This window comes from Camelus ferus, chromosome 11 (assembly GCF_009834535.1).
Source record: "Camelus ferus isolate YT-003-E chromosome 11, BCGSAC_Cfer_1.0, whole genome shotgun sequence".
NCBI classification, from domain to species: Eukaryota; Metazoa; Chordata; class Mammalia; order Artiodactyla; family Camelidae; genus Camelus; species Camelus ferus.
Window position 1 is genome coordinate 35,059,058 of NC_045706.1, and position 24,987 is coordinate 35,084,044.

At 33.6% G+C, this 24,987-nt stretch overlaps 1 protein-coding gene across 2 annotated transcripts in view; it reads left to right on the forward strand.

The window, feature by feature from the left end:
* The window catches only part of ATAD1 (ATPase family AAA domain containing 1), a 44,088-nt gene extending 23,062 nt beyond the window's left edge, over positions 1–21,026 (forward strand). Inside the window, exons 6-10 of one of the 2 annotated variants that reach the window (XM_006188915.3) lie at positions 2,139–2,245; positions 7,121–7,210; positions 9,746–9,796; positions 17,214–17,347; positions 19,341–21,026. In XM_006188915.3, coding sequence (XP_006188977.1) covers positions 2,139–2,245; positions 7,121–7,210; positions 9,746–9,796; positions 17,214–17,347; positions 19,341–19,461 — 503 coding nt within the window. In that variant the 3' untranslated portion in view covers positions 19,462–21,026. The remainder of the gene's footprint in view (positions 1–2,138; positions 2,246–7,120; positions 7,211–9,745; positions 9,797–17,213; positions 17,348–19,340) is intronic. The other variant, XM_014562757.2, reaches the window with a different exon arrangement.
* Positions 21,027–24,987: the final 3,961 nt, after the last annotated feature.

Below are 24,987 nucleotides of genomic sequence, written 5' to 3' on the forward strand. Positions count from 1 at the left end.
CTACATTCCAAAGTGGCTATTTGCGCTTCAAAGTTCCAGCAGCAGTTCCACCATTTCGCAGTTCCCCCAGCAGTAAATGAGATGTCTTTTGCTCTACATCCTCTCCAGCACTTGGTATTACCAGTGTTCTGGATTTTAGCTACTCTAACACGTGTGTAGTGTTATCTCATTATTTTAATTTACACTTCCCCAGTGACATATGTGTTGAGCTTTTTTTCCCTATGCTTATTTGCCGTCTGTATATCTTCTTTGGTACAGTGTCTGTTCAGACCTTTTGCTCATTTTTTAACTGAGTTGTTTTCTTACTGTTGAATTTTAAGAGTTCTTTGCATATTTTGGTACAAGTCCTTTATAAGTTATGTGTTTTATATATATATTTTTTACAGTCTGTGGCTTTTTTTTTTCAACAGTGTCTTCCACAGGGCAGGAATTTTATTTTTAATAAGGTCCAGCTTATGCATTTTTTTCTTTGATGGATTGTGCTTTTGGTGTTGCATGTAAAAGCTCATTCCAAAACCAGGGTTCCAAAGATTTTCTCCTTTATTACCTTCTAGAAGTGTTAATAGTTTTTTGTTTTACATTTATATCTATGTTCCATTTTGAGTTAATTTCTGTAAAAGGTATAAGGTCTGTGCCTAAATACATTTTTTTTTGCATACGAATGTCTAATTGCTCCAGCACTGTTCATCAGATACTCATTAACTTAAAAAAATATTTTACTCAAATTTTTTGTTAGTGTTTACATACATGTCTTTTTCCATTCTTTTCAGTATCCTGGGCCCTTCCTTATATTTAAAGACGTGTCTATGGTTAGCAGCACACTTTTTTTTTTTAATTTAGTCTAATATATTAAAACATATGCTTGGAGACGTTAGACCATTTATATTGAGTCTAATTACTGATATAGTTAGGTTATTTATATTTAACCAGCATTTTAAGTTTTTTATTTTGTTTTAAGCAGCCATCACAAGAACCACTTCTTAGCAATGAGGATAATTTAGGAATAATTAATAGGAGAATTACGGTGGTTAATAAGTAGGCAGCTGAACTTACACAATTTATCATTGAAAAATAAGTGATTTTTAAATGACTAGATTTTCTACATCCAGAATAAATTTAGTTTTATACATGGTCCAACAATGGGACCTATTAAGCAAGATTAGAATTATAAAAGAAAATCCAGGATATATGTTTGTCATCATAAGAGTCTTATCACATCATGATAATGTGGTTTTGCTGTAATTACTTTTTTTTAAGTGTTTTTTTAAAGCTTGGACCTAGCACATGAAAAAGCATTTTGTGTCACTTGGATGTATGATTCACAGACTTCAAGTTTTAGTTTTAATGTGGAAATGTGAAAGTTAATCAGAAATACTAGTGATTTGAAGAGATGTAAGACAAAAACATTTGAAATAGGGTTGTATTAGAAAATCTTTTTTTCATTCTTAGTATGTACCACCTTTTCAGTCTTTTTGTTCTAGAAGGAAAATGGTTTCCCCATTTTAAAAGCATTTCGTGTTCATTGTAGATAATGTGGAAGACAGAAAAAGAATTCAAGGGAAAATTTAAATTGTCCTTAAGTATCACTGAGAGATAACCAAAGTGATTAGTGTTTTGCTATATTTTCTTAGAGGCTTTTTTTTTTTTTCCACGTGTAACATATATGTACATGTGTGCTAGCACGTGTGTTTTAAACAATTTTCTCTCATTTTCCCACTTAATAGTATTGACATTTTCCAATATTTTTATTTATTACCAGTAAAAATGTATGAGGAAAAAGGATGTGACCCCATAATTAAGAACACCACTAGGATGCAGACAACCTGGAAAGCTAGGGCCAAAGCACACGGACTTTCTTCAAGACACTATTTGATCCTTTTTTAGCCTGTCAGTACCAAATCATTTCTTTTATATTTGTTCATATGAATGTATTTTTAGGGAAGAAATGAAGATTGTGAATTGTTTTAATTTGTCCAATAATTTGTCAAAATGATTATATTAGAATAATGTGTGAAAAGGCTTAATTGAACCCTTTGTAATCTTTCATAACACTGTCAGCTTTAATTAATGATTTGAAATTATATAAAGAATAAATAATTTATTATTAACTTCTAAGGTTAAGGGCTTTTTCCTTCTAGACTCCTTTCTACGAAACCGTTCCAGTTCTGACCATGAAGCTACAGCCATGATGAAAGCTCAGTTTATGAGTCTCTGGGATGGATTGGATACTGATCACAGCTGCCAGGTATTTGAAAGAAATCTGCCTTAAACTTGTGTTATTGTGATGGTGGTGTTAATAGAAAAAATTGTCTGCTTGTTAGGCTTTTTTATAAAATTTTTTTCACAACTTGCACATATCAATAATTGATGGGTATCTGAAAAAATATGGTTTATATGTGCTTTCATCCATTTTGAAGACTCTATAATTAACAAAATGTTAACGATTTCCTAAATGCCCCAAACGAATAAAACAGAAGAGAGAAAACCGGGGTACTAGAACCATTTATGTCAAGGAAAAGGAAGTGACTAGTGGCTATGGGTATTCTGTATGTTTCTTTCAACTCTTACCATAAATCCTTATAGCCTTTACTCTCAGTTCTTATGTCACTTATTTTTATGTTATTGTTTTAAATTAGTTTACTGAAATATATACTTACCCACTTCTGTCACGTGTACCTTCCCAGTTTATACTCGACAGTCTTCTGTCTTAGGCTTTGCCTCTTTACCCATAAAGCTGTGAAAACCAAAACTAAGGTCCCTTGGTATGCCTTAGAGAGAAAACCAGCTATATTGTTCAGTTTATCTCTTTGAGTTCCTATTTTCACTTAGTTCTTTGCCTCCATACTTCCTTGCCAGATCAATGATATATTTTAGAAGAAAATTTAAAGAAAAAAATTCATCCAGCACGTTTGTTTTTCTGCCCATATTGCTGGAGTTGGAAGTTCTAGAACCATTTTTCTGTTGTTTGTTTTCCCCTTCCATGAATCACCTATTTTATATTTCATATATATATATATATATATATATATATATATATATATATATATATATATAAACTTTTCTCATAGGGAAGTTTTGAGAAAGTTAATAAATTGTTCCTTTGTTGTTTTAACTTTTTTAATAGGTATTTTTTATTTTGTAATCTGTTTTTGCCCTTTTTAAAAAACAACTAGAATCATATCTTTAATCACTTCTTAAAAATGTAACCATTAATCCTTCAAATATTGTTTCTTCTCCATTCTCCTTGTGATATTATTGAATGCCAATTGGACATACCTTATTTTTATTCCATATATTTTAACTTTTCTTTTGAAAATTTTCTCTCTGTGCTGTATGCTGGGTGATTCCTTTACCTCTTCCGATGTGATGATTCTAGCTTCATTTGGATCCCTTCTGCTATGTAACGCTTTCATTGCACTTAATATTTCAATTGTAATATTTTTCAGTTCTGAGAATTCTTTTAGATCTTTTTTTTAGGTCTGCCAGATTAGTTTTGATGGTCTCTTGCCAGCTGGATTAGAAAGCAGAGTCCTGCAATCAGTTAGCTTTGTGACCTTGACCAAATTACGTAATCACTCTGCATAGAGGTTATCTGAGTATCTTTAAAAAGGGAAGAATACTTTCCACTTCAGAACTGTTGTAGGTTTTTAAGGATTTAATCTGAGTGAAGTGCTGATAATAATACCTGGTGTATATTTACTACATAAGTATTTGCTGTGTGATTTTTTTTTTGGTTCCTTGTTTATTTCTTTAAATAAGTTAATACTAATTTTATAGTCTGTATTCAGTAATTTTAACATAGAAGTCTTTGTACATCTTGTTCTGTCACTTGAATTTAGAGTGGTTATTTCCATGCGTGTTTTGTGATTTCATGGGGGAAATCACATTTGGTAGAACTTTGTGTGAATTTTTGGAACATATGTTGAAGGTTTGCTGCTCTAAGAGGGTTTTCTATTTGTCTCTGCCAGATTTTTTTCCAAAGACAGGTAGGTAAATTCAGGTTCAAGATCCATGTTAGATGTCCATGAGCCATGAAATCTCACGGATTTAGTGTGTGTATGTATTTATGTGTTTATATGTCTTAATAAGAATCCAGGCTTGACTCTGCTGGATAGATTTTCTAATATTTCACCACTTTTCTCAGGCTGTAGTATTTCATAAGCCCTGGCTTTGTGTAGGGTGGCCTCTCATCAGGCTATTTGGCCTGTAAGGTGTCCAGTGCACACCCCACTCTCTCAGATCTGTACGTGTCCATATGGTATGTGGTCAACTTTGACCCTTGCTTACCTTCCTACAGCATAGGCTTTATTGTTGACTTCAGCTTAATTCCTTTACCTTTTTGCAGATTTGTTGATTGAGTTTTTTCAATACTGTATTATTTTTCATGTTTTGTAGCCAGATGGATTAAGGATTTCCTGTGTCCACCACATTACCGTAAATCAAAGTCCTGAGACATAATTCTCAAGGAGAAAGTTAAGCCCCATGTTGTCTTTTACATCACCTTTATGAAAATATAATTTCATTATGAGGGAAAATTGCCTTTGGTGTTTTTTGGAATGTTTAGTGAAGAGAGCACAACATAGATAAATTTAGGTGACATTAATAGAAGCAGTTTTTATCAATATTTGGTTCTGGTAAATCTGTTCAAAGGGATTAGTTTACAGATTTGCAAAAACTAATTATCCTCCTAAGCAACAGTGTTTAAAGCATGCAGACAGCTGAATAGTTAGCCTGTGTAAGTGAAAATAGTTTAATATTATATCCTATCAGAGTATAGTTTTAAAGCAATGGAAATAATGATAGTTGTATAAAATATACTCCAGAGCAACTTCATCCAGAGCCCCACAGCATGGTCCTGATATAGAACAAATTAAAGCTGAATTTTCAGAACATAATTCCTTATTATACTGATAGTATTTTCTGTTTTTACTATGACAGATTTTCAAGGGAGCAAATAAAGATACTGCTTTTTAATTAAACTTGGGTAACAATTTTTTTAGCTGTTTTGTGTTGAGGGGTTTAAAATGGATATTATTAATTTGAGTAATAGTTTTAGACATGTTTTTTCATATGAACCAGTTAGCTTTTCTATAAAATTGTCTATTCTTTGACTATGGATGGAGCCCAGTACCCCAGCTAACTTTATTTCTGTGCCACAAAGGAAACAAAACTAGTTGAATGGCCTAATTATCTGTCACCACTACTGGAAAATCCACGTTAGTTACTGATAAATTCTTCATTTTGAGAGACATGAGGTATAAAAGATAGCATTATTTTTGAGATATTCATTGACATAGTTAAACTTTTGAGGCATAAATTTAGATCTCATTATTTTAAATGATAAAAAGTTTATGTCAATACTTTGTTTTAAAGATTTTTAAAAGTCTTAATGCCTAAAAGGTGCATTAATTTTGCTGCATAAATATTAAAAATTTACTGTTGCTTCCCATTTTTAATCTTCACTTATTTGCACTAGAGTTAATACATATATATATGAAGGTTATCTTTTTTGCCCCTTAAAATCACTCCTTAAAATTTGCTTCTTTAATTTCATCATGAATGCCTTGCTTTTTTCATCATGAATATCTGTTATTACCCCATATGTATTCATTAGACCGTGTTGTGCTAGATTTATTTAGATTCCTTGATCCTAATCTTTAGCATTTCATCTTTCATACTGGGTTTTTTGTTTTGCTTTAGACTGGCTGTTTACCTAGAATGTTTCTCAAAATACAGCCCGTTTTTTCAGTTTTTCTGAGGTATACCTTCAACCACGGTGCTCTTTGTGATTCTGTACAACCTAATGTGGTCAGTCTTCAACAATCTTGCATATCACTTTAAATCTCTCTTTTAACATTTAGTGTATGCTCTATCTCAAAATGTACATTTATGTTCATCCTTTATCTTATGCAATTAATTCATTTGATTACTTTTAAAGACTTTTTTGTTTTACATTTGTAGAAATTTTCTTATTAATTTTATACAGTTGTAGAAAGTCAGTAAAGAAAAACAGGTAAGAGCATTAATATTTTGACATTAGGACCACTTAACCCAAATTAACACGATTGTTGCATTATGTTGTGGAACTAACATTTCTCAAATTTGCATTTATATTTTTTTCCCTCTAGGTGGCAACCTCTCACAGTTAATTAAAAGTAATTTGGCTTTTGAATAATGTTAAATGTGAAGAGTAGAAATAGAGTATATGATTTGGTGGATTTTTCAACATGTTCTGAAGTTAGATATCAGATTATTTCAGAAATCTAAGACCTCCGAGGCTGAATTAAAAGTTTTCATTAGAATACCAGTAAATTTCTTTTTGGATAACAGGTATATCCTTACTGGGTTATACAGAAATAATAATAGTGGTAGTATTGAAGCCTTTCAGAAATTAAATTGTTTTGTTTATATTTGTCTTTATTCTTGTTGATTTTCTTCATCTCTTCTAGACCCAGAGTTTGGCAGGGCTACCAGTAATTTTTTTTTTCTTTTCTTTCTTTTTTTTTTTTTTAAGTCAAACTAGCATTTTGATGTTTGCTTTTATTCAGTTGTTCTTGTTTAAAGTTGGATTGCTTGAAGTTTTATTAGCACTAAGACATCCCCTGCAGTGCTGACGGTGCCATGAGAAGATAATGTGAAATCTAGAGAAAAAAAACATGGTACCTGTTACTATTACCAGAATTCTCAGATTCTGGTAGGGGAAATTCTCTCCTTAATATTATTAAAGGGCTTGAAATATTCCCCTCATATATACTCAAGCTGTAACATAAATAACTTTCAGTTATTCAACGTATAGCCATTGAGTAACCAAATTTTGCAAAATATAATAGTTTTTCTTAATTTTTATAATTCTTTAGTAACTGAATAATGCATTATTTTAGTTACTAGAATCTGGTGAAATGAATCAGTCTTCGGAGCTTTGCTATCATTTGTTCTATTTAGGATTAACTTTGATTTATATCTATAAATATTTGAGTAATACTGGATTACAGTCAGATTTCTTATAGAAGATTTAGTTTAAACCCCACTTTATTTCCTGTATCTTCTAATCTCTAGTGATAACAACCTAAAAGGAGTATTATTGGTAGATTTAATACCTTTGTTTTCCTTATGTATTTAGGTCATAGTGATGGGAGCTACTAATCGTCCTCAGGATCTTGACTCTGCTATAATGAGAAGAATGCCTACAAGATTTCATATCAACCAGCCTGTAGGTGGATTTGTTAGTATTATGAGCAGTTAAATTATTCACTTTTTCCAGATCTTTATCTGTGATTTCAAGAAGCGAATGATTTTTTAAATAAGATTTACTTACGACAGACAGGGTAGGAATAGGGCAAGAATCTTCATAATTACTTTTGTCCTTTCCATTCCCTTCCTGGCTTTTTCTTTCTTTCCTATGGTTAATGTTATTTGCTTCTCTTCAAAGTATATAACTCCCTCAAGTTTGCCTAGTCACTTTAGGGGTTTTCTTTAGAATGTAGCAAGTTATCTATAGAAGATACATAAGAAAATCTAAATTGTGGTTTTGATTTAGCATAGGATGAAATTAGGAGGTTTCAGGTTTAAGAATTGTTCTGTTCAGAAGGCCTGACAGGAAGAACACCTGTTATTTATTTGATCAATTATTGGCGGTTGTAATTGGTGCTTTCCTCTGACAGGATTAATAATTAACTAGTAGCTAACATACTGTACTTTACCATAAGAATGCAAGTATAAGGATAGGATTGAACTATCTTTTTTCTAGTATTCTTTCTGTTGGTGAAGATGTACCCTCAAGTAAATGATTGCAACTTATTGATACTCTAATTTTTGCACACAATCCTCATATCTTGGATTTTGTCTGCTTTTAGGTTAGAGAAGAAAAAACAAACAGTGGTAGTAATAGAATATAAACACCATCCAATCAGCATGTTACTTGCAGAGGAACTTTCACTGTCATTCCTGTCAAAGTTTACAGTAAATCTCTGGCTTAAAAATATTTGTCCTATTTTATATTCTTCAATTTAACAGTTTGTGGCACTAAACATGATTTCCCAAAACTGGTGGTTGTGACCTCTATAGAATTACTCTGATCTACTGTTTGCTACAGCTACAAACTCTGGTTCCTCTGAGGGTATGCATAGATTTAAGCAGTCCATTAAAAAATTTACCTGGTAATTCAATGAAGAGATTTTTTTAACATGATGTAGGAGGTTATAACATTTATTTAGTCTGACTAATATTTATTGAGCATTAGTATGTGTCAGATACTTTCTAGGCTCTGGCGAATAGAATATGGCCCCTGTCCTAAAAGAACTCTGTTGCAGGGGAGCCAGACACATAAATAATGTAAAATGTACTTTGCAAAGTTATGTTTAAAGAATTGGGAGAACCTGAGATGATGATGAAAACTAATAATTCTGTCTGAGGAGTTAGTGAAACTTACAGAATCCAGCTGGGCCTTGAAAGATGAAGCATGGTAGGAATTTGGTGGCCAAGAGAAGCAAGGAAATGCTTTTCTACCAAAATGAACAAAGGCAAGGAGGTGTGGAAGCACACATTTAAAAAGGTGACTTGTGGGGGTAGTATTTTATTTTGTTACTACAACTTCAGAGTATTTTTGGAGAAAATTAGGTTGCCTCAGTTGTTCTGAAGGTAAAGATTACATTGATAGAACCTCTGCCTGCAAAGTGTTTTGATGTACAGTAGAGTAGAACATAGGGTACAGCAGATGGAAGTAGCCTTTACTGAAGTTCTAAGTTTAATGTATTTATTATGTGAGTTCAGAATGGGCTGTAACAGATTTTATCAAATTTGTATCCTGTTAATGTGGAAACTGGGATTTTGTAACCCTCTTTTCATTCTGTTTTTAGTGAATGTACACACACACATACTTTATAGGGCAATTTTTTTCTTACATAACTATGATATCAAAGTATATTATTAACATTATCTTGAAACTCCTTTCCAAGTTAAATGTTTATTAATAAAAAATACTTATTGGTAATCAAATATACCAAATTAACCTTCATTCTTAACACACTTGAATTATAGAAACAGCAGACTTTAGTTTTGTTTTTTGGGTCATTTGATTTGATACTCATTGTAAAAGCTCGGTTTTTTTCGGTGGTTGTGGGAATAGGGCTGAGTTCAGCCATAATAATTTTTAAAAGCATTCATATTTACTATATATGTAGGTATTCTCTAAAAGCTTCTATTCTCTAGTATAATAATATGAAGCATCACTGGGGAAAAAAGCAGACAAGCATGTAAACAAATACACTATCAACACTAAATAAAGCTCACTAATGTAAATTAGTGAACACGGAAGTTACATGTTGAATGGAAGAACCAAGCGGGTATTGTTGCTCTCTCTTCCAATTAATGGTAAAAATTTTATGGCAGCAGTGAGTTTTCATAAGGTTCCTAAATGAAGAAAAGTAGATTTGCAGAGCTTTAGAGGAAAGACATTGGTAATCATAGGTATTCATTTACTCACTCAAGAAATATGTAAAGGGATGTTATTTCCCAAATATTGTGCTAGCCACTGGGGATTCAGAATAGAAGATCATCTACAGATGATCACTGTATAGAGTCTAGAATCTAAACCTTGTTTTAGTCAGAAGTTTCCATGACCTGTCAGAATTTCTGTCATTTCACACAGGTATTGCTGGGTAATTTATAAGGGAAGGGAAAAATATTGGGAAAACTAACTGATCCATATTTTTTCAAAAATGCTAACTGGAAATTATCCTGGTTTTAGGCTCTAAAACAAAGAGAGGCAATCCTGAAACTCATCTTGAAAAATGAAAATGTAAGTAGAAAATTACAGTTTTTCCCCATCCTATAAATATTAAAAAATTACAGGTTTGTAAAATCATTTTAGACAGAAATGAAAAGGGAACCTAGGAATAATGTAGCTTTGCACTTGTTACAGATTACTGTAAAACTATTGACTGCTCATGTAACTCAGTTACTGTGGTATATTGGAACTAACTGAAGGTAATCTGGTTTTTAAAAAGCCACGTGTTTTCATATTTACAGATTAAAATTTAAATCCTCATTGATATTTTTCAGACTGGTTTCTGGTTATATAAATACATTTGTTTTTGCAGAGAAATATGGGGAGGTTTTGTTTCTTATTTAATTGCAATATTTTTTTGAAGTTGGAATTAAGAAGGTATGACAATCAAAATCTTCAGTAGTTTATATTTAAGATTTTAAAAATAGGTAATATAGTCAAATGTTTCAAAAATTAATATACATATATATTTCATGCTATACAAGGAGAAGTCTCACTCTCCTCTATACTTCTTTATTCTTCAGATGACATTATGCCTGTACAAGCAAATTAGAATAAACTGTTACTCCTCTCCCCTTTTCTACATAAACCTTATTAATAAACCATATTCAGTGTTCTGTGCATTGCTTTCTTCATTTATCTTTGAGATTCTGTATTAGCATACAGTTTCCTTATTCTGTTCTCTCTTTCTCTTTTTCTTTCTCTTTCTCTTTCTTTCACTGCACAGGATTCCATTGTACAGATACAGTACAGTTTATTTAATCAATGCCACAATGAAGGACATGTGGGTTGATTCCAGTCTTTCACTTGTATAAAAATGCTTCATTGAATAAACTTGTACATATGTCATTTCACATGTGTGCCAGGAGTATTAATAGGATGAATTCCCTGGAAGAGGAAATGCTAGATCAAAGGATAGGATATTTATAATTTTAGTAGGAGTTGCCAAATTGTTCATGCCAGTTTACTCTTATATTAGCAATAGTAGAGTTTCTCTTTCCCTGTAGCCTTGCCAGCAGAGTTATGGTACTTTGTGCCAATGTGAAAGGTAGAAGATGGTGTCTCATTGTAGTTTTAATTTACATTCTTCAGGGGTAAAATGAGCATTACATGTTTCAGAGACTCCTGAATTTTTTCTGTGAAATAGCTGTTCATCATCTTTGTCCATTTTTCTATTGCAATATTCTTTTTCTTACAGATTTGTAGGAACTCCAATGTATTAGAGAGATTTGCCCTTTTTTAATATGATTTGAGAATACTTTTTTCCCAGTTTGTCTTTTGATTTTACTGGTCCCCCCCTCCTTATGGCCTTTGGATCTTGATCTTTTTCACTCGCATGTTTGTGCAGGAATTTTCCATATTCTCCAGCTTTTGCTACTTGTTTTTCCAAAAGTCTATAACCAAGTACATTTTAATAACGTGATATTCCTCACTATCGTAAACTTTATACCTAACTCACTATTTGAACTTGCTATCTAAACTAAGAAACCAAATAGCTTTCCATACTGCAGGATACTCAGATTTCAGTGGTTTTCCTCACTCCTTGAATCACCGTCATCCCATGGCTACTTCTGCTCTTTTCATACGCTACTTCCTCACCTCTCATGTTTTCCCAGCATATCTCATCTGCAAATATTTTAGTTATAACTCTAAAAGGAAGAATTCCTTTCTTATCTAATAACTTCATTGCCATTATTATACTTGGCCAAAAAATGACAACAGTTCATTACTGTTGTTGAATATTTGTTCAAATTTTCTAAACATCTTTTTTTTTAACCATATGTTTAACTCAGGATACATATAAAGTTTATAATTTGCAATTATCCCATAGTTTTTAAATCTCTTTTAATTTATAGATTATAGATTGTCCCTTTATCTCTCTCCTCCTTTCCCTCTTCCCCCTTTCAATTTGTTGAAAAAACTAGGTTGGTTTTGTCCAGATTTTTACATAATCTGAATTTTGCTGATTACACAAGGAGCAGTAATTCCTCCAAATTGGTAGTTGTATCAAGATACTGGATGAGATTCAGGTTCAGGTTGGCAGAGAGGAGAGACAGGACTGCTTCTTAGGTAGAATCATATTCTTTCTTTAGGAGATGCATAGTATCTGGGTGTCCTTTATGGTTTTATGTTTTAGGTTTGAATCTTTGCTGTGCTTGGTTTTTATCCCAATATTTAATGTGCTTTGAACTTTGCTTTAGTTTTTCCAGATAGATGCCCAGTTATCCCAGCACCATTTTTTAAATAGTCCATCTTTTTCTCATTAGTGATGCCATCTCTATCATAGGCTAAATTCTCATATGTATTGGCTGTGTTTCTGGATTTTGGATTCAGCTCATTGGTCTTTTCTGCGTTTATGCACTGGCACCACCCTTTTCATTTAAGGCTTTGTAAGTTGACCCCTGGCCCACATTTTCCTGGTTATTTTTGCTCATTTATCTGTATGAATATTAGAATTAATTTGTCTTATTCAAGAAAAAACAAACGCCAGTGTTTTCAGTGGATCATAATTTAGGAGAACTAAGATCTTTTTTATGTTGAATCTTTCTGCCCGGAAGCATTTATGTCTTTCTGGTTGTTCAAGTCTTTCAGTGGTATTCTGTTCATTTATTTCTTTAAAATATATCAAAATAACATATATGCTGTTTGCTAAAGTTTAAAGACTAGCAAATTACAGAGATTAGATCATTGCTTACTAACCTTTTGGAGGATCATAAAGAGCCCTTTAATAAAGAGATAAAAGCTATGTAGTCTTTCCTTTAAAAACTACATATATACATGAAATGTTTTGTATGATTTCAAGGAATTTCCTAAAATCTTTCATGCATCCTGGGTAAGGAACTTTTGTCCTAGGTGAGTGAGAAATCAACAAATTACATTTTGTCTTTTAATTGAATGTTTGATAACTGCTTTCAAAAAGACATTGTATAGTTCTAGTACTGTTTAGATAAAACAGGCTTCATGGTCAGTCTTTGACAGGGATAGGTATTGATGAAGAGATCATCAAATGATTTCACAGAAGATCAAATGATTTCACAAGTTCTTTTGAATTAAAATGGCTGTGATGTGGCTAGAAATTTAACAAGCTTTAGAAGGTAGTTGTGGACAGTTTTGCAGACTTCAAGTTAACAATTGTAATTATTCAATTAAAAAAATTTTTAATAAAGTGTGGCTGGAAATTAACAGTTTTGAACCGTGTGTATGTGGTCCAGTATAAACATAGGTGATGCAGATGATTGGTGTGTGTATATATATATAGAATGTAAATGATGAAATGTAAGCTCTTTGTCTCATAAGATAGCCATAGTTTACATAGGCTTTTTAAGTTTTTAAGTTTTAATATCAGGTAGAGCCAGACACCTCTTACTGTTCCCTGACGCACAGTTTCCTGGTTATTTACTTTACACAGGCTATTAAATGTTAATGTTTAAACTTAAGAAACTACTCATTATGCCTAATTTAAACTTTGATTTTAGTATTCTGCTTTTTTTTTAAACAGTATCTCTGGAAATTCTTTTAGAATTACATTTGTCATGGGTACAGGGAATTTTTAGCGTTCTGTTTCTTATTCATGAAAGTACGAAGGATTAGTCTCTAGTTTTATGATGCAAAATATGAGTGCTCTAGATAATTGCTGGCCTGGGAATGTCTGATTTTCTACTAGCTGGTATTTATATGCCGGAGGCATTTGTTACTTCAGTAGAATCTGAACTAAATTAATGCAATTTTGTTAAAAGATGCCTCAAGTCAGTAGCACACACATTTATTTAATAAGGTGAGCACCATCATGGTTATACATTCCTGAGAAGAATTAGAGTTTTTGATGCAAATAGATGGCTAAACTTTTATATTTCGAGTTTTTTTCTTCTCTGAAGAAAAGAATGAAGCTTTTGAGATGATACTGTCTTCTAGGCTTTAACAATTCTTTATTGATAGATCCCTAGCACAGTTCACTCAATTAAGAAAGATAGTATACTGGTTTTGGCTTAAGGTTTTAAGTATGAAAAGGATTAGCACTAATGACATTTATACCTAATACAAGTATCATGTCTGACACTAGTAGTGAGGCTAGTTTTTTTCCCTGTACAGACTAACCTGAATTTATATATTTTCTGTAACAGCAGGAATAGTTAACAAGCATGGTTTTAGGAGAGAGACTGTAGGATCCCATATTCTGGCTTGACCATTTCCTGCTGTGTGACCTTGGGAAAATATTGTTAGCATCTCTCTGCCTCATTTTCTCACTTGGAAATTGGAGATAATGCCAATAATCTCATAGAATCATTTTAAGAATTTAAATGATATATATAAAATACTTTGAATACCATGCGGTGTACAGTCAATGATAAATACAGTAAATAACTGCACACAAATAAGTGTTACTCTTTCAAGCGATTTTAGAAGTTTGTTAGTTTATTCCAGTTTTGCTCCCCGTACTCAAACTTAGTTTAACTTGGGAATTGCCTGCATTCTTGCCTAATGAAAATAACTCTCATTACTTTATGGTTTATCTACAGCCATTATCTTAAAATATAAAGGGCTACTTTAAGAGTGCTTGCTGTGTGCCAAGCATTGGGGTGAGATACACATTGTTTTATTTAATCCTCAATTTATCTAAGCAGTATTTGTTAGTACTGTTTTACACTTGGGGAAACTGAAGCCCAGAGAAGCTAGTTGCCCAAGTTTATTTAGCAAAGTAGTGATGGAGCCTTTCTCTTAACTATTATGGAATGCTGCCTCTGTTTACTGATCTTGCTCCTCTGATGATCAGAATCTTCTCTTTGTTCTTTTCTTAGACTTGTTTTGTTCATCTTTGTAACTTTATCACCCTGTCATGCACAAGATTTGTGAGTGGTCAGAACACAGCATGGCCCAACGAAGGAGTGAGGCAAAGGATTAGGTACAGGTGTTGATTGTTTGAGGCAGGAGGGCTAAGTTTTACTGTCTCAGAGAAAAATTTGGAAGGTCTTTATAAGTTTTTGTTTGTTTTGGGGGGGCAGTAATTAGGTTTATTTATGTTTTTTTATTGTTTTTGTCTTTTAAGTGGAGGTACTGGGTATTGAACCCAGGACTTTGTGCATGCTAAGCACCCACTCTACCACGGAGTTTAAGTTTTAATTTTTTTAATTTATACAGTATTTTAAACATATAAACCAATAACTGTAATCTACCACCCTGATTTGAAAGGTAATGTTAACATATTTTGTTTCATATCACCCCCCCACCACACCCCATTTACACACCACCATTGGTGGCCTGCCTGAAGTTGGCAGTATGTGTCAGTTCCATAAATATGTGTGGATAGATACATAATACTTGCACAAGTATAGGCTATTTTTACTCTTTGACTATTGCAAACAGTAGAGAAATTAGATCCTTATATATGTCTGATTTCTTATGTATACCTGTAAGAAGAGTTCCTGAGGCACAAAGAAAGTTTAAACTACAAAGAGAATAGAAAAGTCAGACTGTACTCAGACTTAATGGCTTCTAGAAGTATGACAAGATAAAATGAACAAAGTGAAACAACAGGCCACTGGGAAAACATTTGCAGCCCTGTAACCAACAAAGAGCTAATATCCAAATTGTATAGAATTCCTGTAATCAGTTTGTCAAGTTTTATGTTTGTACATTAGATCACAGATAGTAACTGTAACTAGCCCTAGGAACTTACTGTCTGATTTGTTAATATAGAAGACGTAAGTTCCAAATCTCCAAGTGTTATTGTGTATTTGTCCATTTGTTGTATTTTTCTGGTAAATTATTTTTTATCATTATGTAATGATTTGTTTGTTGTGATTACTGATAAATTTGGATTCATTCTTTCTTATTTTAGTGCCTTTCGTATATCATGTTTTTCTTTGTTTTCTCCCTGGACTGCCCCTCCATTCTGCCCACACCTTCTTCTCTCTCCCTCTAGTTCTCCTCCCACCCCAGTCCTTCGTTATGCTCTTGTGTTCTTTATTCCTTTCTCCCTTTTCCTCAGCTCATTTGGAAGTTACACATTCTCTTTTAGTACTACTTTAAAATTTTTGACATGCACACATAAAGTCTAAGGTAATATTTCTGCTCTCTTTCCAATACTATAATTTTAAGGCTTAAGAATACCTTAACATATATGTCACCTCTGTCTTACAAGTTTTTATTGTCTACCATTTTAGTTCTACATAGTTTCTCTACCCCAAATTTAATGATTATTATTCCTTTTTATATATTAAAGCTTATTTAGATGTGTGTGCGTGTATATATATACACACACACACATGTATATATAGTTTACCATTTTCCTTACTTGCTCTGCATCTACCTTCTGGGTTCAGTTTTCTTTTTATCAAAGAATATGTGATTTCTCTTCATTTAATCTCCACAATTTAGGAATAAGAACACTGTCATGTGAGGTCACAGTTGCAGAGTTGACCCCTTGTTGTCTTACCTCCAAGTCTCTTGTCCTCGTTTAGAGTTGCTGTTCTTACTTAGCATTGGGACTTCCACAAAGACAAATGGGAATTTAGTAACAAGGTGACATTTCAAATCAACTTGGGGGAAGTAAATGTTAAGACAAATGGTTAGCTAGATAGGGGAAAAAATATAGCTGGAGCTCTACTACATTGTGTCCAGATCTTGGCTCTGGTAATGGTGTGACCTTGGGCAATTTATTTAACCTCTCCAGGTTTTACTGTTTTCTGAAAATGAAAATGAGAATACTTCCCTGACAGGATTAAATGAGAATAATCCATGTTAAGTGCTTAGTACAGCGAATGACAATACATGGCAGTTACTATAAGTAATTTTTTCTTCCTCATTTTCTCTTTTTAATCTAAAGATATAAACATGTAAGTTTAATGTGGTTATATTTCCCACGTCTGTTATGTGTCCAGGAGATCACTTAATTGGCTTAACTATATAAGCTTCGGTTGGGGAGCAAAACCATAGGTGCTGAATTAGTGTTGAGCTAGTAGAAACCAAGCATTACAGTTAAAATGAAGGTTAGAATATTTCACTGGAATATGGTTTTTGTAGTGGGCTTAGGACTTACTGATACAGGCTATTTGCCAAGTATGTTGAAAAAAAAATATAGAGAGAGAGAGAGGGAGAGGGAGAGGGAATATATTGTCAACATGGAATTTCCTAAAAACTATTAAAGTCAAGCCAGCAAGCAGTGTTTGAATGTCTGTTCTTCTCCATCACTCTGTGATAAGTCTAGTGAGATTTATTTCTGTTTTGGTCATAATGACATTTACTGAAAATTAGATTTCAGAATTTCAAGCTTTATGGTTAGAAAAACTTCTGGAAACTGAAAGTACTTTCTAATGATTCTCCTCCTATGCTATTCCAGTGTGCTTAACTTTCTTTAATTCTAAGAAAAGTGGATGTATCTTTTGCAGTATATTTTATATTTGTTTTTAAGCATATTTTATATTTGTTTAAGGTGGATAGACATGTGGACCTGCTAGAAGTTGCCCAGGAAACTGATGGGTTTTCAGGAAGTGACCTAAAAGAGATGTGTCGAGATGCTGCCCTCCTCTGTGTCAGGGAATATGTTAATTCTACTTCAGAAGAAAGGTATGTGTATTTAGAGTTGGCGTGTTAATATTTGTCAAGCCCTTTTAGGGCTTTTAGATTAGTTTCTTTTAAAAATAAAAGAAGTACTTTACAATACCAACTCTGCTCGTGGAGTAAAAGGTAAATTGGAATTTAAAATCACCCTTACTTTATGTATTGCCTCTTTTCTGAAGGAAAATTCTGGAAATGAACTTGCAAGGGGGGTGGTTGTGGGGAGCGTGTGGAATGAAGAGAAAGAAGTAAAAGCTGAATTTCTACTAAAAATCCACGGACTCACAGAAAGCTGACAGAAACCTAGGCTTACCCATCTCTGCCAGGAAAACAGCTGCTCTGGTACCCCTAGCTTGCTTTTGTTTTTTAAAATTTTTGAATTTCATTTCATATGGAAATGAGTGCCTTGTCTTCCAGAAATTTCATATTTATGGAGGCACAGGGGTGTTGCTGCAAACTAGACTTCAACTTGTTGATAACAGTGTTTTTATTTTACAAAGAAATCATTTGTTACTGCAGCAAACTATTTGAAACCAGTTTCAAAGTATTATGAGCTTGAGAAACCGGTTTTATACCTGCCATATTACTGAGCTGGAATAACTCAGCCCTAAGGAGCCAAAGCCCCCTGTTTCCCATAAGGCCACTTGCCCCGAACCATATGACCCTGTATTTCTAAACCCCTGTACAAAATACTAACCTTCTAACAAAGAATTTCTGTGACTCTTAGCAAAACCAGTATACTCTGAATGAGTTCTCTACCTCTTGCCCCATTATTTCCCAGTGTCCCTTCTTCATCCTGAGACTTTCACTCCAAGTGATCTGGATTTGCCTGTCTTACTCATGTGTTTTATTACATTGCATTGCCAAAGCAAGCTTAGCCAAAAAGCTTTCTCTTGATATAAAAAGGTTTGTAAGAACGCTACCCTATTAACCAGTAGCTATGCATACACGAGTTCTGGACCTATCTTTCATGTTCCCTTGGACCCTGTAGTGAAGAAGTAACTCCATTTATTTATTGCCAGATTAATCTAGCTACTGTGGCACTAAAGTTAGGAATACCTTTGACCTCTGTGTAGCCAAGAACCTACCTTCCAAAGGTTTTTATTCTTCTATACAAGTTAGGAGGAGGAAAAAAAAAAAAAAAACCTCATGAATATATTTTGCTTAAATTAATTACATTAATGAAAATTCTGTTTTTCTGCTGTCCTTAAAGCCCTGAAAATTTTCTATTTCAATATGAAAAATCTGAGTAATGAACTTAGGTTATCATATGTTCTCCTAAGTGTTTGTAAATTACAAAGGAGATATGTATTGGATTGTATTTTCCTCCTTATTGAAGTGGGGAGGACTTAGAGTAATTGGTTTTTATTAATAGCAAAGAATTTCATTTTTGGTTCATCAAAAGCTAAATATGGAGGGAAGGGTATAGCTCAGTGGTAGAGTGCGTGCTTAGCATGCACAAGGTCCTGTGTTCAATCCCCAGTACCTCCATTAAAAAAAGATAAATAAATAAACCTAATTACCTCCCCCCCCCAAAAAAACCAGCTACACTTCAAGAAAAGCTAAATATGTACATTAATCTATACCTAAGGCTGCTACTGTTTAGTTCCAGTTTTCATAGGAATAACTTGATTCCTTGAATTACACAGCAAGATAAAAATTATTAGAATTACAGTCCCATTTATATCTACTGACACACCTTTGTATTCTTAGTGTGAACTATTTGATTTTAGTTACCACAGCTATAATGTTCATACCCAAACATTTTAGCTTCCTACCATTTTAGCTTCTCTTAACAGTTAGTGCTTTTAAAAATAAATCTCTTAAGACACTTATATGCATAGATAATTCCCTGGAAGAATTCACATGAAGCTGTTAGTTGTGGTTGTCTTTGGGATCTTGGATGGGAAAGAGACTTCATTTTTTATTCTTGGTAAAATATTTTAGGAAGGTATATTCTAAAGTTATTTGACTATTTGGTGGATTTCTTTTTGCATTTTAGCCATGATGAAGATGAAATTCGACCTGTGCAACAACAGGACCTGCATCGGGCAATTGAAAAGATGAAGAAATCAAAGGATGCGGCATTTCAGAATGTTTTAACACATGTTTGTTTAGATTAAGAGTAAAGATCGTTTGTACAGTTCAACGTGATCTAGTTTGGTGTGCCCTCTTATCATTAGTGGAAGTAGAATGGAAGGAGGAGTGTTCTTTAAACAATGAGGGAGTTATGTGTTCATGACACTGGTTTTATACTCTGAATTCTAAGTTATTGAGATATAGTTGTTATATAAACGGTATTACGACTTGTGAAAAATCATGAGAAGGAACAATTTAATTAGCCTGAGTGTGGGTGCTTGTGTTTGACCTCTTTAGCCATATGTTGCAGCCTTATAGCGTCTAAGCTGGTCTTAAAGTAATAAATGATTCTCTGAGTCATTATTGAAAACTGGGGATGTGGTTAAGTGCTGGTTTCTAGATATGTGTGTAGGTGTACGTGTGTGTATGTGTGTGTGTGTGTGTATTAAATGTATATATTCACACATTTTATATTGACATTCTGTAGATAGATTTGAATACAGAAACTTTTTTTTACCCCAACTACTGAATCAAAAAGTACCAAATAGCATATAGCAAAATTAAGATTAATGGTTGTGTCTAAAAGGTACAATGATTCAGCTGTTCCCAGTTGTCACTTGTTTCCTTTTTGTTTTGTTTTGCTTTTCTGCTGTTGAATAGTTGGAGTCAGGCACATCTGAATACTTAGTTGTGGCTCAATTATGGTTGTCAGGATAATCAAATCAAAATACTGATCAGTGATCAGCTTTGAATGGTTGGCAGGCGGTTGTGTGATCAACACTGATTTCACCTCTTTCTGCAAGCATACTGAGTAGAGACATTTTTAAATTGATACATATAAAGGTGGATTGAAAGCCTTTCAAGAGAATGGCTTTGAAAAACCTCAGTGCCATTCAATACACCTATGTGACTTGACTTTCTTCGTTTAATGTAACTTCTGTTGTAACCATGGTTTTTTCATGTTATTTTAAACTTACATGTTTTTTAATTATGGTCAAATATAATTTGGTCATCAAAAATGAAATGATAGTTTAAAACAACTTACTAAATGTGCTAAAAAATACTCACTTTGTAATTTTAATTTTTTGTTTTCTTAGCATATTGTAAATTATGCCCTACTTAGAACAAATATATAATCAAAATCCCCATATTGTATCTGTAGTTATTTGATGCTACAAACGTAAAAAATGACACTTTTTTATCCAAAATTTCACTAATTAGAATTCTGTTATAGGCACTTAAACACACAGCATGAGGAAAATGGCACAATACAATCTTAAGGTGTCTTCTGAATCGTCAGAAAGATTAGATTATGCTTCATATATTTTTGTTTTTATTGTATTTCTTTGAAACCTCAATCTTTATTCATGAGTTGTTGGATTAATGTCTTTGATAGTAAGTCTCTCACTAGAAACCATTGGTTAGTTAGTTTTTCAATTGTGCTTTGAATGGTGGGTGAGGTAGGTTCAAGTTTTGAAAAATTGTGAAGATGATTGGAAAATTGAATGCAAAACACAAGATACCAAAAATAAAAAAATTTGTCTCCATTTTTAATAAGTATATTATACTGTTATTTTATAAATGTAATAAAGAGGTCCCTCTTAATTAAGTTTTCTCTAGTTACTCCATGTTTTTCAGTTACGTAAAATTTTCTGGGGTTTTGGTTTGTAAAATTTGCTCTTGGACTGTTTTTATCTTGCTGTGTAGCTTTCACTCTTTAATAGCATACATTCTAATACCTAACCATTATTTTGTTTTAGTATGAATTTCAGTAGTTGTTTAATTTTAATCTGATGGCATATTGATAAAAAATAAGGGGTGATACATCTCTCCATGCCTTTTCTTTTTATCTTCTTTTAAATTCAGAATATCCAACAGTAGTAGTTACTAAAATTATGGTTTTAATCATCAAATAAAGTTAGAGAAATACTCAAAAGCCAACAACCATGATTCATCTAGGCATCTTAATGCCTTAAAATAATTGAGGAAACTTTATTATATAATTTTAAAGAACGTTTAATGTTATATAATGTGTCCTGCTGTAGACATGTATTTGACATAAGCATTTGACAAGGATTGGATTCTAGGTTCTAAGGTATTTCATTTTGAGTAACAGTTAAGAGTACTGGGTCTAGAGTTAGACTGCTTGAGTTTTAAATCCATACTCCCCATTAGTTAGCTGTGTGTCCTTGAACTAGTTACCTAATTTATTTGAGCCTCAGTCCCTTGTTTACAAAAATAGAGTGGCAGTGGCACCCACCTTATAAGGTTGTGTGATGAGATGATGCATGTAAGGCACTCAGCACAGTGCCTGGCATATTACTGTTCAAATATTAGCTGTCACATTTTATTACTTTTACACACTGATCTGTTGACATATCTGTTGACCAGGCTCAATTTTAGAGCATTCTCTTTCCTAAACCGTTTCCATGATCACTAGATCTCTACTCCAGGGATTGAGATAAAATGATTACCTATGATGTTTCTCTAAAAGCGTCATTGTTGGAAGACTTCTGATAAGTCTGGTGTCTCAAACTATTCCCAGGCCTTTTTAAAATAGAGTTTAGAAACTCAATATTTGAATCAATTCAGTATCTCCTTTCCAATTTATGTCCTTCCTTTCTCATTCAGCCCCCCATCAGCAGGGTGATCCAGAACTCACCATGTTATCAATATTCTATATGACTACAATAATCTAACATTACTTAGTAGCTATAACTTACTGTTTGGTTTTGAAGATATCTCAAGCTTTGATTGTGCCTGGGTAAAAATGGGACTTTTTCGGTAGGAATTTTTTTTTTTCAGCTGGGATTTTTGCGTGTGTGCACGAATGTTGTAGCTTCTGGATAGAGGAAATACGTTGGATGATGTACATTTTATAATTCTCTTTTTAGCTTCTTTTAAGGTCAATAACAGAATATTGAATAGGATTCGGATATGCTAAGCATATATCCTGCATGACTAAAACCCCAGCACCAACTGGAAGCCTCAAATAAAGCCATAGAATCACTCCATTTAGAGTTGACAGAATTTTTAGAGAGCTGTCATTACCAAATTTCGTTCTCAAAGATAGAGCTCCCTAATCATCTCAAAAGTAACAGCTCTTTTTAAATTGAAGTATAGTTGATATACTATGTTGTGTTAGTCAGGTGTAAAGCAAAGTTATTCAGTTATTTTTATATCTATCTATCTATATAAAAAATCTTTTCCAGATTCTTTCCCATTATAGGTTATTACAAGATACTGAATATAGTTCCCTGTGACATATAGTAGGCCCTTGGTGTTTTATCTACTTTATATGTAGCAGTATGTTTATGTTAATCTCAAACTCCTAGTTTATCCCTTCCCTTCCCTCTTTGGTAATCATAAGTTTGTTTTCTATGTCTGTGAGTCTGTTTCTGTTTTGTAAATTCATTTGTATCATCTTTTTTTAGATTCCACATATAAGTGATATCATGTGGTATTTTTCTTTCTCTGTCTGACTTACTTCACTTAGTATGATAATCTCTAGGTCCATCCATGTTGTCAAAAGTTACAGCTCTCTTTCCTTGTATAGGTGAAAATTCTGTCCAAGTCATCACGTTCATGAAACTGTATTGAGAAGATGTAAGGGCATACATACCTTTGTTTTATTGTGCTTCATAGATGGTGCTTTTTTTCCTTTCTAACAAATTGAAGGTTTGTAGCATTGTCAGATGATGGTTAGCATTTTTTAGCAACAAAGTATTTTTTAAGGTATGTACATTGTTTTTTAGACATAATGCTATTACAAACTTAATAGACTACAATATAGTGTAAACATAATTTTTGTTTGCATTGGGAAACCAAAACATTTGTGTGACTTGCTTTATTGAGATAATTTGCTTTATTGCAGTGATCTGAAACCAAACCCACAATATCTCCAAGGTGTGTGCCTTCCTGGCACAGATGCCAAATGTCAATGAAGTCAAACCTAAAAGAAACCATTTAGCATGTGAGTAAAAACAAAGCATCCTTAGTAACACCGGCTTAAACTTCACACTGTTAATAGTTACACTGCTTAAGGGTCTCACTACTAAAACACTGAACTGGGAGTATACTTTTGTGATTGTCTTATATTTACAGTTACAAATCTGCCTGACAACACTTTTAGATAAAAGCTTGCGTGCTTTGATACAGTTACAGTGAATGTTAGTGCTGATGTGGAATGTATCAAGGACATGGGTTTGTGAATTGTGACAGTTTTAAAACTACAGCCAAACACTGAAATAGCTACTGACATGGAAAATTTGGAACAGAACCCAGTGGAGTATGCCCCACCGTTCTGAAGATGCACAGCTTCCAGAAATTCTAAGAATGACCAAGATACTCAAATCGGGGTGGTAACACATTATTCAGTAAACAAAGCCCTTTGCAGACACATCTGAGGGCGATGAGGTTCGTCTTCTGGGCCATAGTCATAGTCTTGTAAAGAGGACCAGTTAGGGTTCTATTGCAAGCAATAAACTCTAGCTGACCTAAGCGATAACTAATTTATTTGAAGGATCAAAGGGAAGCTAAAAAACTGAACTTAGGTTAGAAACTGAAAGCTCCAGAAGGTTTTTTAGCAGGAATTGCTTAAGAATCTTGCTTCTATTCCTTCACTGGATTAAATGAACTCCAAATGTTTTTCTTTAAATTGCCCCATTTAAGGTTCAGAATCCTGGGAGTGTACAAAGCCAGGTCAAAAATCACCCCTAGCAGTCCTTGGAGCTTTGAGACTGACCCTCCAAGAACTCCTTTGGCTTAAATGGTTTGAAAGTGAGTACAGTTGACTCTTACATGACATGGGCTTGAACTGTGCGGGCCCACTTACACTGAGACTTTTTTCAGTAGTAAACACTGCAGTACTACATGGTCTGCAGTTGGTTGAATCTGTAGGTGTGGAACCAAAGATGCAGAGGGACTGTGGATACAGAGGGCTGACTGTAAGTTATTGGGGGATTTTTTACTGTAAGGAGGGTTGGCACCCCAACCGCTTCCTGTGTTATTCTGGGGCCAACTGTATCTGGATGTACTGGTCAACTGGAACAGAATAGTGGCATTTCATCCAAACGAAACTGAGTATTGTGGGGTATGTAGCTGGATAAAAAAGTGGCAAATGAGGCCATACATGTGTGCTAAATGAGGGGCAGTGTTATGACTCCAGGGGCACGGTGGACGTATGAACAGCATACATTACAGTTTGTAATGGCCTTCGGGGACTGGTTGGTCCGATCCCGCAAGCTTTACCACCTGATGATGGAGTGCTGCTTGGCATGCCCAACTCTTTCACTAGGTGATCACTTTTTAACATGTAGTTTATTTTGTTTCAGATAGTGGGTATAAGAAAGGACAGTGGAGACTCAAGTGTAACACTTGGTTTTTGTTTTATTTCCAGGAAGCGCAAGCCATTTCTTCCGATAATCGGCAGTTAGGGTGAAGGACTGATCTTTCCCATTTCTCCAAAGTCTAGTCAGGCTAGGTCTAGGCTGTAGCTTTAGTAAGATTGCGTCGACCCGGCTTAGACCAACCCCTATGCTTCTGGTTTGATCTTGGCAGTATTTGAGCTA